The sequence below is a fragment of the Peromyscus leucopus genome, chromosome 3, assembly GCF_004664715.2.
Source record: "Peromyscus leucopus breed LL Stock chromosome 3, UCI_PerLeu_2.1, whole genome shotgun sequence".
Taxonomy (NCBI): domain Eukaryota; kingdom Metazoa; phylum Chordata; class Mammalia; order Rodentia; family Cricetidae; genus Peromyscus; species Peromyscus leucopus.
Genome location: NC_051065.1, coordinates 126,835,968 through 126,853,233, shown reverse-complemented (window position 1 = coordinate 126,853,233; position 17,266 = coordinate 126,835,968). Strand labels below are relative to the sequence as shown.

At 48.1% G+C, this 17,266-nt stretch overlaps 1 protein-coding gene across 4 annotated transcripts in view; it reads left to right on the top strand.

The window, feature by feature from the left end:
- The first annotated feature begins 251 nt into the window (after positions 1 to 251).
- The window catches only part of Arntl2 (aryl hydrocarbon receptor nuclear translocator like 2), a 50,206-nt gene continuing 33,191 nt past the window's right edge, over positions 252 to 17,266 (top strand). For 2 of the 4 annotated variants that reach the window (XM_037203985.1, XM_028891668.2), the window contains exons 1-2: positions 252 to 370; positions 10,576 to 10,723. In XM_037203985.1, coding sequence (XP_037059880.1) covers positions 343 to 370; positions 10,576 to 10,723 — 176 coding nt within the window. In that variant the 5' untranslated portion in view covers positions 252 to 342. Of the gene's footprint in view, positions 371 to 10,575; positions 10,724 to 10,861; positions 10,925 to 17,266 lie in introns of those variants that run through there. The other 2 variants (XM_037203986.1, XM_037203988.1) reach the window with 2 other exon arrangements.

Sequence of the window (17,266 nt, the reverse complement as noted above, 5' to 3'; positions counted from 1 at the left end):
GAGGAAGGGAGGCCCAGAGCTCTGAGGAGCCTTGATGACATGCCTGCCTAACTGTTACAGGAGTCCCTGAGACGGCTGTTGACACCCACACCCGAACTCTGCAGCTAGGCGCTTCTCGCACCACGCAGGGGTCTTCGCGGTCCTCCCAGGGCGCCCCACCGCCTCCCAGGGCGCGCCGGCTGCAGCTCGGTGGCTCGGGGCTGTCGGCTGAGGCTCCGCCTGTGCGGGAGCCTGGTCCCGCCCCGGGCTGGCAAGGGCTGCCGGGGCTGCGGTGGCCGAGCCCGCGCCCCGCTCCGCGTGCGCCCGGGTCGTGTGGGGAGTCGCGGGGCTGCGGGGCGCGCGATGGCGGCAGCCAGGGCTGAGGTGCCGGGTGAGTAGCTTGCGGAGACCTCGACATCGCCGGGGGTCCCCGATGGCGAGTCAGGACCCCGACCCCATGCTGGGGGTTCCTGCATGGCTACGCCAGGGTCTTTCTCATCTGGTGGCAATGGGTCCAGGCTGTGGGTCCCCGCAGCCCCAGCAGGTGCACCGCTTTGGGGACTGAGTCCCGGGTGTGGGGTCGGGTCCCGGCGGCGGCGCCTACAGAGGGTGAGCTGTGTGCACAGTCGCCCGGCGCCCCGCGTCTTCGTGCTCTGCAACCAGCGGCTCGGGCTTGCTCCTCTCTGGAAGAAGCCGCGGGTTCCAGGGTGCTGCCGGAGGCCCTCGTTGCGTCCCAGTGGCCAAGTCCCTCCTGGGGAGCGTGGGGAGAGGGGGTACCCTCTCATTCTCATCACAGCCTCGGTAGCAAAGCGAGCAGTGGACTTGGGGTGGGGGGTGGGGGAACAGTCCCCTTATCTTTCCCGCCAGGGACCGAACCCCGGGACTCCAGGCTAGCGCTGTAACCTCAGCTTGCTCCTTTTCGGTTTTGCCGGTCTTGTTGGGAGTTTTGTCTCATTTGTCCTCTCTTGCTCTCAGTGATAAACTTGGAGGAGTCTTCCCTGGGAGACTGTGGCCGTTACTTCACAGAGGATAATCGTAAAACGCCGTTACTTAAGGCAGGTGGTAGGCAGGAGAGAAAAAAAAAAAAAAAACAGTAAGTAAAAACAGGCACAAAAGTCAGGCCGCAGTTAGTTTTGATCGACTGATTGACTGACCGGATTGATTTCTCGCGGTGCAGCCCTTGGCTGGCCTGGAAGTTACTGTAAGACCATCTCGACCTGGACTTGCGTCCCAAGTGCTGGCTTTAAGCTTGTCTCAACTAAACGGGTGTAATTTTAACAAACGGTGGGGATTTCTGTCTGTGGCCTTTCAAAGGCTTGTGTGCCCTTTCTACAAGGTGCTCACAGCTGTTTGGCTGATAAGAGGATCCCTTCTCGCTCTGAGCTCTGCTTCCCTCTCCTCTGGGTACCTCAGTTTCCTCCCTGTAAAATGGAGTAGTAACCACCTCAGCCTCTACAGTTCGCAGCTGTGAAGATTAACAAGCTAAAAGGCGTTTGGCATGCTTAGTCTAAGTCTCAGGAGTCTCCATGAACATCAACTAAACACACCCTTTAGTTTAAGGACACTTGTCCACCCCACTACGCAAGAATCACCTAAGGGTGGTGACAGTTTGGCTACACTGTGGTGATGTGTTGTGCACCCTAATAAAGCTTGCCTGAGGATCAGAGGACACAGCCAATCACTAGATTAGACATAGAGGCCAGACAGTGGTGGCACACACCCTTAGTCCTTTCACTCTGGAGGCAGAGATCCATCAGGATCTCTGTGAGTTCAAGGCCACACTGGAAACAGAGGCAGGCAGTGGTGGCACACACCTTTAATCCCAGTACTGGGAAGCACACGTGCCTTTAATCCCAGGAAGTGACAGCAGGACAGAGAAAGGTATATAAGGTGTGAGGAAACGGGAAAAAGGTAGTTCAGCTGAGACCCTCAGGGGTGAGGACTCAGAGGATTTCAGTCTGAGGATTCATGGAAACAGGATTGGCTGAGGAGTTGGCGAGGTGAGGGTGGCTGTGGCTTGCTCTGCTTCTCTGATCTTTCAGCTTTCATCCCAATATCTGGCTCGTGGTATTTTTTTTTTATAAGACCATTTAAGATTCGAACAACACCACACTGTGGATAGTTGGGCTTGTTTGGTTACAAGAAAGTGAAAATTGATAACAAAAACCCAAAACAAAAAAGGTCTTTATATCAGACTCCAGGGCCATGCTATTTTTACCTGCATGTCCTTCCATTTGGAGCTGGGTGCTCATGGGAAAACAAAAATCTAAAAACCACTGCTGTTGGTGGCAGTGGGCAGCCCACAGCTGGGCTTACACTGTGTGAAAAACACAAAACTTAACCACAGGGCTGTTCTGAAGGTGTCCACAAAAAGAAAGGTGGAGTCAAACGTAATTGCTCACTCACCGTTTTATGAGACCAGCTTGTGGGGTAAATGCTGGGATTAAGCCTGCTGCCCAGTGGCTGTGCATCGTCCTGGAAGACGGTTCCAGAACCTTTGGAGCTAGGGAGAGGGCCCACAACTGTACTGGCTTAAATCCATGTTCATGACTCAGAAACCCAATTGGTGTCCCATCCTGCTTTGCATAAGCTCTTGTTCCTGGCCTGTGTTCTTGGTAGTTTCTTCCAGGAATGCCTCACACAAGCTAATCCAGGATGGGCTTGGTGCTTTCAGCATGGCGAAAGCTTGAGTTTCTCCTGTGCGTGGGATCTAGGTCATTAGTCAGCCCCTGAACCCACTCAGCATTATCAGGGACTCAGTGTTAGCCTGCATGGCCCGGGGAAGCCTGCCCTGTAAGGTTCTTCCTGCCCTAGTGTCTGCCAATCTGTCCCATGCTCCTGCCCAATTTCAGCATCTAGCACCTCCTCTGTAAGATGGGGACAATGGGAGCTTCTGCTTGATTAGGATTAGGTGAGATTGAGGTGCATGGTAAGGGGCTAGAGAGAAGGCTCAGTGGTTAGAGCACTGGCTGTTCCTGCAGAGGGCCTGAGTTCAGTTCCCAGCACCCACGTGGTAGCTCACAACCATCTGTAACTCCAGATCCAGGCAGTTTGATGCCCTCTGCTGGCTTCTGTGGTCACAGGCAAAACACTCATACACAAAACTCACACACAGTTTTGGAGAACCTGTTGGATATTTTTTTCTGAGTATGTGGTGTGTGTGTGTGTGTGTGTGTGTGTGTGTGTGTGTGTGTGTGTGTGTGTGTGTGTTTGGTGGTGCTGCGGATCAAACCCAGGACCTTGTACCTGTCCCACCAGGAGATCCATTCCCAAGGTCTATGGAATCTTATCAGACTTGAATCCTGGGCCACAAGCATCATTTCTTTCCTATTTGTTTATGGTGGAGATCTGTTAGGAAAATCATTGTTTACCAGCTGTGATTTTGGCCAAATTATTTAGTTTCTCTGAGCTCCAGCTTCCTTATTTATAAAATTGGGCTAAAAAATCCCTGACAACAGGTGGTGGCAGTTAATGGAGGTAATGACTACAGACTGTGGAGTCGTCCAACTTCCACACACACTTACTTCCCTTTTTCCTCATGACCTTTCCCAGGACATTGTCTCTATCACAGAAGCCCTCCCTAATTCCTGTTTTCACACTGCAGTGTTTTGTCTCTGGGAGCAATCCTGTCTGTTTGTCCATGTTGTTTGTGTTGGTCTCAAGGCGCTGCCTTCAGCATTGTGGTCCTGGGAGAGCAGAGCTGGTCCTTACCCGTCCTTTCCATCTCTGATTCCTTCTCCTATTAAGTGCCTAGTAAAGACTGTAGCTCTTAAATGAGATTTTGCTTAAGGTGTGCACAGGGCTGACTCATTCATAAAGGACCCACCGAGTGCTTACTGTTGACTAGACAAACAGATCGTGGAAACCGGAGTTCTGGGGAGAGAAGTCAGCAGTGGCTTAGTCTGGGTGACAGGTTACGTGCCTGACTTTTCTCCTTACGAATGTGTCATAGAAGTGACTCAGAACAGGTTTTTTCTGGCTCTCAGTTCAAGGGGATACAGCCCTCCACAGTGGAGAAGACATGGTAACAGGAGAGAGAGGCTGCTGGTCACCTGTGTCCACAGAAGCACACAGCAGACAGGAAGGCCCTCCCACAGCGAACCACTTCCTCCAGTGAGGCTCCGCCTCCCACGGTTCTGCAATCTTCTAAACAGCACCACCCCCTGGGGACTGAGCGTTGAAGCATATGAGCCTGTGGGAGACGGTTCACACTCAAACCACAACAGAGACAGGCTGCAACATTGCATTGTGTTAACAGGCTAACCACTGAGAATGAGGCCCCTCTCACAACTGGGGGGACACTGTCTAATTTATGAAGAGGGAGCACTTTAGTATTTGTGGGTGGGTGTCTCTCAGAAGCGGTGGTATGTCTTTCAGGGGACAGAATAGAAACAAAAGTGGAGAATGGCAGGTGACCGGAGGATGTGACACTTGGAGTCTTTGACTTGAGTAGAATCTGGAAAAGGAAGGCCAGCTTTGCTGAGGTTGCCTCAATGTGTGGTGTTAGCTCCCCTGGCCATGTGGACAGTTAAACAGAAAGTCCATTTGAGGGGCAGAGGTTTTTCCAGATTGAAGACACATGCATCTTTTATTTTGTGGTTCCTGGTTGGCAGCAGCACATTCATCACCATGGAAGAGGAGTGAGCTGGACCTGGGCTGAGGGAGAAGGCGGGAAAGCAGAGGAATGCCTCACAGAGGGTGGGCCGGGTGGCCTTGCCTCCCTTCCACACATGTCCTTCTCTCATTCTCTTTTGTTTTCTGAAGAAGCAGCTCCTTGTGACTTCAAGCTACCTCACACTCCATCTTTCAAAAAACATTCTCAGAATTATTTAGTTCGCCCTCACGACAGCCTTTTGGGAAGCAAGTACCCGCCCCTCCCTGTCTGTCCGCATCACACTGGCTCACTGTGGCCATCACTTCTGACTTCCTTGTGTGGTTCTAGGGTCTGGGCACACACCAGGAAAGTGGAAAAAACAAGCACATGGTGCTCAAAGACCCTTCCCGTGGCGTTCTGTAGACAGAGCTGAGACCCTCAGCCTTGACTTCTAATATAAACACATAATGAAGGCTTATAAACAAGGAGCCCAGGCCTTCAGGGTGTGCTCCTGATGTGGGAGAAGCACACGTGGAAACCCCATCTGTGATATCAGATGTTCCTGTATCAGTTTCGGGCCAGGGACTGTTTGGCTCACAGGTTACTTCAGAGCAGGGGTATGGGGGCTCAATTACATCTGTAATCTTAGCATTCAAGAAGTAGGGGTTACTCCAAGTTTGAGTCTAAGCTAGGTTACATGGTGAGTTCAGATGCGGCTCTGGGCTATTCCGAGATATCTTTTCTCAAACAGGAAACAAACCAAAAAGCCCTAAGTATTTATGAACAAATCACCATAAGCATCACAACTCATCTTCATCTAGATTTTGTAGTAGAAGGCTGTTAGGGACCCTGTACTGCTGTGCTCAGAGAGATGTCCGAGCTATGGGCGTCTTTCACAGGAATACAGATCTGGGGACGGGAGAGTGGCTCAGTCAGTGCTTGCAAGTGTGAGGACTTTGATGGCAGAACTCATGGGGGAAAGCCAGGCCTGATGGAAGGTGCTGAGGATGCAGAACCAGGACACTCCCAAAGGCTCAGTCAACCAGCCTAGCGAACTTGGCAAGTTCCAGACTAGAGACACTGTCTTAAGAGGTGATGTCTCCTGAGGACACCTGAGGTTGTCCTCTGGCCTCCAAACACAAATGCCCCTGAACACATATATACACAATAGGCACCAGTTCCCTACCCCACCCCCTCATTTCTTCTTATTCAAAAGGATCACACTACATTTCTTGGACTGTCCAGGAACTCATAATGTAGCCCAGCTTAGCCTTGAACTCCAGATCCTCCTGACCCCGCCCCCCAAATACTGTGATTACAGGTGTTCACCACCACATCTGGTGGGTCAGGTGTTTGAAGCTAGTATGCAGTGAATGCAGTTGACGTTGATTGAGTACTTTGTAGACATCTAAAGGTACAGAACATGGCTGGGGCCCTAGGGGTGATCTGATGAAATATTCCTCGTAAGACCCCTGCCCCCCGGTCAGCTTTCACTCTCTGGATGTGTACCAGCTCCTTGGTTGGAGAATTAGACTTCCTGTTTGAGTTACATTTGTGTTGCCATGGAGACAAACAGGACCAGGCTACCACTGCTTTACAGGTCTCCCAGGCAACCACGCTGACTTAGAGAAGAGACCAGACCCAGCTTCTTTGTGTCATGGTGCTTCAGGGTTCCCTAAATGTTAGCACTTAACATTCCCTTAAAGGGTTAGCACTTCTTCTTTAAATTTTTAATTAGTGTATTTATTTACACACATATACACACACACACACACACTCACACTCACACTCACTGTATGCCATGGCACACTGGTAGGGGTCAGAGGATAACTTTCAAGAGTCGATTCTTCACTGACGGTTCCAGGGATCAAACTCACGTCTCAGGCTGCTGCAGCAGGTACTTTTGCCCAGGAGCCCTCTGTCTGGTCCTTATTACTTCATTTACACAGTTACCACAGTTACCTCTAGGCCATGTGACAGGAAGCAAAAGGGCTGATGGAAAGGGGGCAACAAATCCGTACCCCAGAATTTAAAATACTTTGAGGGTAGGCTATTTAGAGAAAGATTTAGAAATGATTTGTTATTGATTTCTCTAGGAGCTGATAAGAATTTTAGATTCTGGGCATCACTGTTACTAAGGTAACAGTGGCATTAAGAATATAAATGATAAGGTTATTTTGTTGCTTTTAAAGTGTTTATTATGCTGAGTTTGGTGACTCAGACCTGCAAGCACACACCCGTGGGTGCAGAACTCAGCAGGCTGAGGCAAGAGGATTTCAAGTTCATGGTCAAGGTCAAGTTTTGCTGTACACAAGATCCTATCTGAAAACAAAACAAAACAAACACAAAAAGATTCCCACTGTTTCAGAGGGTGGAGGTTTCATTTTCTTCTTTTCAGGCTCCTTCATATTTTGATAATAATTGATTAGTTTTGAAAAGTCATGCGATTGTTTTTATGAGCACTGACGAGTCCCTCTCCTGCCTCTGACGTTTAATGGCATGGTAGAGCAATCCTTCATGGGTTCTGAACCTGGTGTGGCTACTGGGGCCCGATTCACTAACATTAATTATCCCAGTGGCCTACAGTGACCTCTATTCACTCAGAACCTGAGGGAACTTGATTTGTGGGTTTCTGAAGCAGCTGCTTGGGGAAACCCTGCTGAGGTGCCCTGCCATGCCTCTATTCTTCAGTGTGAGGCTCACCAGGTCTGGGACAGGTTGGAGTGCTTCTCTGAGGTTCTGAGGACCTGCTTTGTCCTGTTCTCATCTGTCCTGGGGTTAGGTGGAATGCTTTCTCTAAAATTCATCATCGGAGAGATAGTCTTTGGGCTTGTGTCACTCTGACTATATTCTGAGTCACAGTTGGCGGTTTCTCGTGACTCAGTTCCCTCAGTCATCACTGGTGTTTGACCCCGCATCTCCCCTTTGGAACACTCAGGCTGTGCTTTCCTGGGAAGTTCTAAACACCTGCCATGCTCCACTCACGGACTCGGCAGCAGCTGCGTAGACAGTGCTGTTTTATTCTGGGCTCCAGATGCATAAGCTGAGAATTTAGGCTCATTGCCTGAGGGGAAGGCTGCTGAACCAGAGCTTGAACCCAGGCCATCTGGCCTCCAGACCGTGTAACCTTTTTGCCTGGGCTTGGATTGCATTTCTTCAATACCTGCAGTCCTTCCAATGTTGCCATTTTTGTGACATGCTGATGTTTAAAATGGAACCTGTCTGTTGGCAGGGGAAATGGAGTGCCAGCCTCCATGACTTTGAGGAATTCTGAACAATTCACCTGGCAATTAAGTAATGTTGGGCAGGTGTGAGTATCAGGGCACAGCCGGAGGAGCGGAGGTGTACGAGCCTTCTTAAACTGGTCAGCAGGGAGCTGGCATGCAAAGTGGTGCAGCTACGGAGGCCAGTCTGTTACCTGCAGGGTGGACTGTCCACAGGCTGGCCAAGGGGCTCTGCTGCTGCTGTCCGCTGTTCTCCAGGGAAGCCTCAGGTGTGTCTCAGGCCCTTTGATGGATCAGGCCCTTCCAGTCTGCCTGGGAGCATTTCCTGGCTGATAGATGCACCTGTGATGAGAACTAGTGACTTCTACAAAGGTTGTTGGATTGTGTTATAGCTGGAGAGTTTTCTCTCCGGGTTCCGCCAAGCCCCGGCAGTCTGACAGCCCACTTATAAAATAAACACACAGATGCTTATATTATTTAAACTGTTTGGCCTAATGGCTCAGGGTTCTAGCTATCCCATTCTTACATCTTAAATTAACCCATTTCTATTAATCTATACCTTGCCATGTGGCTCGTGGCTTACTGGTATCTTCACATGCTGTTTGTCATGGTGGCGGCTGGCAGTGTCTCCCCGCCTCAGCCTTCCACTTCCCAGAATTCTCTTCTCAGCTTGTCCCACCTATACTTCCTGCCTGGCCACTGGCCAATCAGCATTTATTTAGACAGAGCGATATCCACAGCATTGTGTTGCTGAGAACTGTGGTCAACAAGCAGACACAGCAAAACAAACAACAGACACCCAATCCTGGTGAGCTTTCACTTCTCTTTGCCTGCTTCTCATGTGTCAGAGACAGCGAGTGCCCGTGGGTTGACTGAGGAGAGACTGAGAGTGATAAAGTGATGTTACCCAGGATCTACTAAGCCTGCTTAGGGAAGATTGAGTTACAAAAACGGAATTCAGCTAAAGGTGTGCTTGAGGCAGAGGGGTACACTGAGCGAGGTTAAGATTGCTAAGGAAGGTTTCTATGAGACTGTCCGCCAACGTGCCACCAATTAGCTCCCCTTCCATAACAAACAATTAGGCATGGCTACAGGCCACTGGACGGGACGCAGGCTTGGCCTCTTTTGAAGTACTTGACCAAACCCAGTGTGTATGGTGTGACCAAACCCAGTGTGAACGGTGTGACCAAACCCAGTGTGAACGGTGTGACCAAACCCAGTGTGAACGGTGTGACCAAACCCAGTGTGAACGGTGTGACCAAACCCAGTGTGAACGGTGTGACCAAACCCAGTGTGAACGGTGTGACCAAACCCAGTGTGAACGGTGTGACCAAACCCAGTGTGAACGGTGTGACCAAACCCAGTGTGAACGGTGTGACCAAACCCAGTGTGAACGGTGTGACCAAACCCAGTGTGAACGGTGTGACCAAACCCAGTGTGAACGGTGTGACCAAACCCAGTGTGTATGGTGTGACCAAACCCAGTGTGTATGGTGTGACCAAACCCAGTGTGAACGGTGTGACCAAACCCAGTGTGAACGGTGTGACCAAACCCAGTGTGAACGGTGTGACCAAACCCAGTGTGAACGGTGTGACCAAACCCAGTGTGAACGGTGTGACCAAACCAGTGAAGGTGTGACCAAACCCAGTGTGAACGGTGTGACCAAACCCAGTGTGAACGGTGTGACCAAACCCAGTGTGAACGGTGTGACCAAACCCAGTGTGTATGGTGTGACCAAACCCAGTGTGTATGGTGTGACCAAACCCAGCTCCTTCGTGTATTTCTGACCCGACTGGCTCCTAAGCGGCTTGCACACCACACTGGTGGTGTGGAATGGGAGGGAAGGCCCAAGTCAGTGAGAAACGAGATCAGTGAAGCCGGGTCCGGTGCAGTCCTGGACACATCTTTTGCCTCCATGACGCTCAGCATCAAAGACGCCGAGTGAGGGTCTGTCCTCACTTCCTCCCACTGTCCTGGATGTGACAGCCCCACTTGGCTCACACAGGTTGCCTGGTTTTGACTTTTCCTTTGGTTCTGTGGCTTATCCAAGGATGTAGAGGATCTGGTCCCAAAGTTGATCGTCAGATGGGATTTCCTGTAGCCCAGGCTGGCCTCAAACTTGTGACCTCCCTGGTGCTGTCTTCTGAGAGCTGGGGTTAGAGGTGTTTGAGTCACACTCAACCATTGTTGAAAGATTTTGATGAATTTGTAGGAGGAAAGTCTTTGTCTAAACATTTACAACAATTTCTGCTTCTACCAGAGTCGTGGGAAATGATGGGATTGCCTCCTTTTCTCCCCCTAGCCTCCTTAAAGCACCTTGGTCTGTATTTTTTAGTATTAATTGATTGGTGGATATTACCACAATAGAAAACCTGTCTACTGAGCTATACCCCTAGCCCTACGTCTCATTCAGTAATTCCCAGTCAGCCCTCAGTTGGCACAGCCAATCACAGCTGTGTATTTCAGAGCTAGGAAGCAAGGCTGCCATTTCTCTGACCTTGTTGCCGATTCCTGGTATCCCCAGCTCCCTCCATTCTGGCTGCCCCTGGGCTTCATGCCCTCATACACTGTTTTACCGTCTCTTATAGTCAGGGGAGGACAATAAACCCTCAGAGATGGATGAACACACATATTTCAAACTAATATTTGAATTCTCTCTCCTCCTGTCATGTTTTTCTTAGCTGAGTTTTTAGATATCAAGACAGCACTACTTTTTAATTGTGATGTGATAATGCGTCAGATGAAAGTTAGTGTCTTTCTGTGCTTTCTCGCCCACAGGTAGAGGGCTGATAGAGAGCCAGAGCCTTGCCCTCACGGTTTCTGGTCACATGAGCCCAGGGACAAAGCTCGCAGCTCCTGGACCTGTCAACTCTCTTGTAATGGAGTTTCCAAGGAAACGCAAAGGAAATGATTCGGAGCCCGCCCAGTAAGTGTGTGTTCTTCTAACCCCTGAAATCCGTCAGTCGGCGAAAGGAGACCATGCTTACATCTTTACTTCTAAGTCTGTGGCAGCAAAGCAGCTGGTCACTGCCTACTGCTACCTGCCACTGGCCTTGCCTTCCAGGTGATGATGGATGTCCAGGAGGCTCAGCTAGAATCTGAAGATGTTGGTGCACAATCACTATCAGTACGTAATGCTCATGGTCACAGCTCCCCTCCTTCCTCACCAACATACTGCACCAGGAGCAAAACATTCATGCATGTTTGGCTTCTGGTCACTTCACTGACCACCCAACTCACCAGTTATAGAATAACCAGGCCTTGGTGATCTGTGGTCAGTTTAATCATATGAAGCTCTTGTTTCCATAGTTACTAAGCCAGGTAGATAACGAGATGATACCCTTGTTACTTGTTTGTTTGTTTTTGTGTTGCTGGGAATAAACCCAGGACCCTAAGTGTGTTAGGCAAGATTTGCGTTTCTGAGCCACACCCCAGATCCTTGCTGGAGGATTCTAGGCAGGAGCTCCACCACTGAGCCACACTTCAGCCTGTCGTCCCCCCCTCCACCCCCTTATGCGTCCTGTAGCCTGAGATTCTTTTATTACTCCCCCAAAGCTAGGATTATACAGTAAAATTTTGGGACAGATCTTAGGATGGCACTGTATGTGAGTGGGAAAGCTGGGGACAGTTTCCCACCATACCTGAAAGTTCTGAGCTAGAGAGGAGAAAACAAATAAGCCTTCTAGATCATTTTAAGTCAGTTCTCACAAGGATCCTCCATCTTTCAGCTTTGATCCCCAGGACAATGGCGCTGGTGTGATTCAACCATAAACTTCAAAGTACTTCCCAGGCCACTTGTGCATGCCTGGGAGATTTCCTTCTTACTTGGCTATCTGTACCCCCATTTTCTCCCCATTAACAAGATGTACAGTAGAAGAGCAGCTGCCAAGGACAGTCACCTTCATCTTGAGTTATTAGTTGATAACAAATGATAGTTCCTACTATGTTTATTTATTTATTTTTTTGTGGAGGATGGTGGTCTTTTTTTGCTTTTTGAGACATAATTTCTGTATGTAACACTACCTAGGCTGGAACTCATTCTGTAGGACTTGTAGCTCAGGCTGGCTTTAAACTCCATAATTCAGGGAGGGTTTTCCTTCCCCTGTTAAGCCTCTAGGAGTAGTCTCATGGACATACCTGGAGGTGTGTCTCCTAGGTAATTCCAAATCCTATCAGGTGACGATGAGCTTTACCATCGCAGGGAGGACCCAAGGCCTCCTTCCTTCCAGGTCAGAGGTCATGACAGAAGCAATGGGGAAACCTTCCCCAGACCCCTTTACCCATCTTCTTCAACAAGATTAGAAGTAGTGGCACCCAGTGGCAGCAGGCAAGGTAATCAGCCCGGTCTCTCTGCTCTGTGACGAGGGTGCAGTGTGTGAAGGAAGCAGGCTTTGCTCATTGTGCTCCTCAGAGGTTTGCCCTGGCCTAGTTCTCCTTTGCTCCTACCATTTTCCATGATTTTTCAAAGTATAGTTCTTGCTAAGTATTGGGTATGAGTAATGGCTCACTTAGGGTGACATGTGGGCAGTCTTGTTCCCACCGCCATAGACTGTTTGACACTGGTAAAGGCCCTGTGATAACTGTCACTTTCTTATGGCACTGTTGGCTTTGGGTGGATAGTTGATTCTCTCAAAGGAACTGTGGCCAAGATCCTGTGCTATATAATCATCCAACACTTATTAAGAACCTACTATATGGGGCTAAAGAGATGTCTCAGCAGTTAAGAACACTTGTTGCTCTTTCAGAGGACCTGAGTTTGATTCCCAGCACCCACAAATGACTTACAACTGCTTGTAATTCCAGCTCCAAGAAATCTGATACCCTTTTCTGGCCTCCATGGGCACCCCCTCCAACACACACACACACACACACACACACACACACACACACACACACGGAGAGAGAGAAACAACTAATAAAATCTTTTTAAAAAGATGTATGTATATGAGTGTTTACCTACATGTATGTATGTGCACCACATATGTGCAGTTCCTACAAAGGCCAGAAGAGGGTGTCAGATCCCCTGGAAATTGAGTTGCAGGCAGTTATGAGTCACCTGTGGATGCTAGAAACTAAACTCAAGTCCTCTACAAGAACAGCAGTGCTCTTAACCACTGAGCCATTTCTTTAGCCCTCAAAAAACAAAACAAAACAAAACAAAACAAAAACAAAAAACCGTACTATGTGACATCTGGAGAGTAAGAGGCTGAGAAACCGATGAGACACATTGTGTTTCGAATAGAGAGCAATATCAGTGGGTGAGGATTGCTGAATGGTAATTCTGGAAGTGTGGGTAGCATAGACCAGCTGAGGAAAATATTAGAAGGAAGCTTGGTTTGAAAGGCTTTGGGAGCAGTGCAGGGCCCCAGAGTGAGGCTGATGGTGGCTGAAGTGGAGGAGACATGCTTGCGGAATATTATAAAAACTAGACTCTACTGAGCCTCATGGCTGTTTGACCCTTTGAGGAAAAGAACAGGTTGAGAATGAATCTCTGTGTGTGTGTCGCCAGCCAAGGCCCACCACATGGAGGGAAGAGCACACAGGGGTGGGGGAAGGAGACTGAAGGAGGCAGGTGGGGGGATGCATTTGGCTTGGAATTTCTTTAGTTGCAGTGGGGAGCGTTCAGGGACAAGTCTGCTTCCAAGGGCTGGAGGGGGTGTGTATGAGAACCATTTTTATAGTGCATAGTCAGGGAGCCATGCAGAGCCTGGGAAGGGTGCGTTCTCCCAGGGTGCTCTGCTCTGGGGAGACAGGCACTGAGCAGGGGATCTGATTACACCAGTATTTAGGGAGAAGGGAAGCTGAGTGAATTGTCTCTGTGCTGAGCTGGGCATGGAGAACCAAGGAGGACGAGGAGCAGGAGGGAATACAGAAGCCAGGGTGAAGGAAGACCTCTAAGCTAGTGGGATGCTCAGGGGGTAGAGACCTCACAAGCCTGACAACCTACCTGAGATCCAGCCTCAGAACCCATGAAATGTGGGGAGTGACCGACTCCACAAGAGCTGTCGCCTGAACTCTGTCTTTGTGCTGTGGCATGCACCATGATAGTGGTGACAATGATGATAGTGGTGATGGTGGTGGTGGTGATGGTGATGATGGTGATAGTGGTGATGATGGTGGTGATGGTGGTGGTGATGGTGATGATGATGATGGTAATGGTGACAGTGGTGGTGATGATGATGGTGGTGATGATGATGGTGGTGATAGTGGTGATGATGATGGTGGTGATGGTGGTGGTGATGGTGATGATGATGATGGTAATGGTGACAGTGGTGGTGATGATGATGGTGGTGATGATGATGGTGGTGGTGGTGATGATGGTGGTGGTGATGGTGGTGATGGTGATAGTGGTGATGATGGTGGTGATGATGATGATGGTGATGATGGTGATGATGGTGACAGTGGTGGTGATGATGGTGGTGGTGATAGTGGTGGTGGTGGTGATGATGGTGATGATGGTGGTGGTGATGATGGTGATGATGATGGTTGTAGCTGGAGGGCTTCTCTCCAGGTTCCCCAAGCCCCTTAGTCCCACAATCCACTTATAAAATAATCACTCAGACGCTTATATCACTTATAAACTGTATGGCCATGGCAGGCTTCCTGCTAACTGTTCTTTTATCTTAAATTAACCCATTTCTATAAATCTATACCTTGCCACGTGGCTGGTGGCTTCCCGGCGTCTTCACATGCTGTTTCTCCTGGCGGTGGCTGCAGTGTCTCTCCCCCCCAGCCTTCCGCTTCCCAGAATTCTCCTCTCTCCTTGTCCCACCTACCTCCTGCCTGGTCATTGGCCATCAGTGTTTTATTTACATAGAGTGATATCCACAGCACTTCCCCTTTCTTCTTTTTTTAAAAAGGAAGGTTTTAACTTTAACATGGTAAAATTACATATAACAAAACAATTACCGAGCAAGAATTATAGTTACAATATTAAAGAAGATGTCCTATCTATCTTATATTTGTGAGTTTAAGGTTTTATAGCTAACTTATCTTTTATCATAACTGAGGAAAATACGACTATCTAGCCTTCAACCACATCAAAGACCTGAGAAGGAACATAATGGTACCTGAGAAATGGTAGACGGATGCAAGCAACTTCGGGAATCTTGCAAGAGTAGACCAAGACAGCTGGCAGCCTGGACAGTCACCTGATGTTTCTCAGCATTGTTGGTGCATTTAAATTGGCTACAGGCCTAGAGTATCTGACAGACCATTTTCAGAAGCAGGAATTCTGAGAGACCATCTTACCCTGTCTTGGCAGAGTACAGTGGTCGCTTTCCTTGTGTCCCGCTTGTCCAGAAAGGACAGCATTGCATTTGTACTGTCAGCCGTCAAGGCAAGGGCAGTTCTTTGCCCAGTAGGCCATTTTGTGCCAAAAAGACAAACTTCCAAATGGAAATGTCTTAGAAGCCCAACATTCTCTCGGGATCAATTGGTGCAGCCAGGAGCAATTGTGTCTCACGTCAACAGAATTCTAAGTTATTTAAATGCCATATTCTCTAGGTCTATGAAGTGTTTGAAGATTACCTATCTATCTGAAATATATCTATGTATACCTAGAAGACTTAACTAACATGGCTACAAATATGATTATCATAGATGACTGATTATTAATCTATTTTTAATCATCCATTACAATTTTAAATGAGTTAAACATAATACCTCAAACAAGAATAGAAATATATATATACAGTATAACAAAATTAACTTCAAGTTTGTATTAATAAACTAAAATTTTTACCAATGTAAAACATTTTAAACATAAACTAAAATCTATACCAATGTAAAACATTTTAAACAAGTTGTTCTTTAAAAGTAGGTTCATTAATCTACCCTTTTATCTTATCATCTCCATATCCTCCTATATATCTATATTATATCCCCTTTTCTTTTTTAGAAAGAGATCACATTTATAATCAACCTGTTTTAAATAAAAATATTGGTTTTTCTCTGTCCCACACCAGAGGGCTCTTCTGATTTGGGACACAAGAATCTTTTAACCATTTTTTTTTTTTAAAGCAATATGTCTGGGTTTAGAGGGGAGTGAGCCAATTCCACCTCTAAAGCCAGCTTGGTATATTTGGGAATTTGGGCGTAGCATCTCTTACTACTTCCTGCTGGAGGGGGGCGCTGTATCTTATGGGGATACAAAGAAAATTTTAGACCTATGGGGTAGTCCGTGAGGCTGTATTGTGTGAACCAGTTGCCTTGAAACCGGTCTGGATGTTGGATCATCTGGGCCATGGTGTCATCGGAGACCTTTCAGGGGGTCTTGGCTGGTGAAACCTGATGTATCTTAATCTGGAACAAGTCCACAGCCTCTGGCTTTCTGTGGAGACAAAAGCAGAACTTCTTTTCCAAAGTAACATATCCTTAAATCCAAATTTTGAAGTCAAGTTACCTTTAAAATATACATATTGGTTTAATTCAACATCTTTTTTGATCAAATGTTTTTTTGCAGTTAAAAATCCCAAAGACAACACAATCCAGATTGTCTGTGTAATATTCATCTTTACGTGTCTTTTTACATTAATTTTTTGTCTCTTTTAAGCCTACGTATATTTTACACACATTGTAAACTGAATCAGTCTTTTTGTGAGCCTATGGCTTTAAACTGCATCCTTCTAAGCCTGAAACAGCGCTGTGGCTGCTGGCTCCGCCCACTTCAGCTTCCCAACATGGCAGTGGTACGTTTTCCGCCAGCTCTGGGAGTCATCAAGTCTCAGAAATAGTGGGTCTAAGCTTTTATCAAAGCAGCATGTAGCCCAGAAACCTTTTTTTAAAAAAATACTAGTAAAGACTAAATCTACTACGCAGCATAATGTGCCGCTGGCAGACGCCTCATTTCCGCCATACTGCCGGTCAAACGCACCCGCCAGGAACCCGCCAGTGTTCAAACCTGCGTTTTGCGGCGTCTAGCTGCTCATATGAGACAAGAAGCAGGAACCTGGTTTTGGCTCTGTTTAGAATTGGTTATTAAATATTCTCAGGTTTAAGGTGGAAACTCGAGCCGTTGGGCGCCATTTGTAGCTGGAGGGCTTCTCTCCAGGTTCCCCAAGCCCCTTAGTCCCACAATCCACTTATAAAATAATCACTCAGATTATTTCGGGAATGGCGGAAATCGGAGCTAGCACTCTCCTGCCTCTTTCGCTGGTCTGGGGCTAAGCTAGGGAATTGAGATAGGACTAGCTGCTCCCTTTTTCGGGAATGGAACCGTGTAGGTGTTCCCTGGTTATATGGAACTTTGCAGGCGGGTTTAGGTACCCGCCAGCTAGGGAGGAGACGGCGGGAGCCGCCCAGGCCTTTGGAGTTTGCCCCACGTGAGCGCCAATGGTGGTGGTGATGATGGTGATGGTGATAGTGGTGATGATGGTGGTGATGATGATGGTGATGATGGTGACAGTGGTGGTGATGATGGTGGTGGTGGTGGTGATGGTGATGATGATGATAAATAGTAGTAATTGAA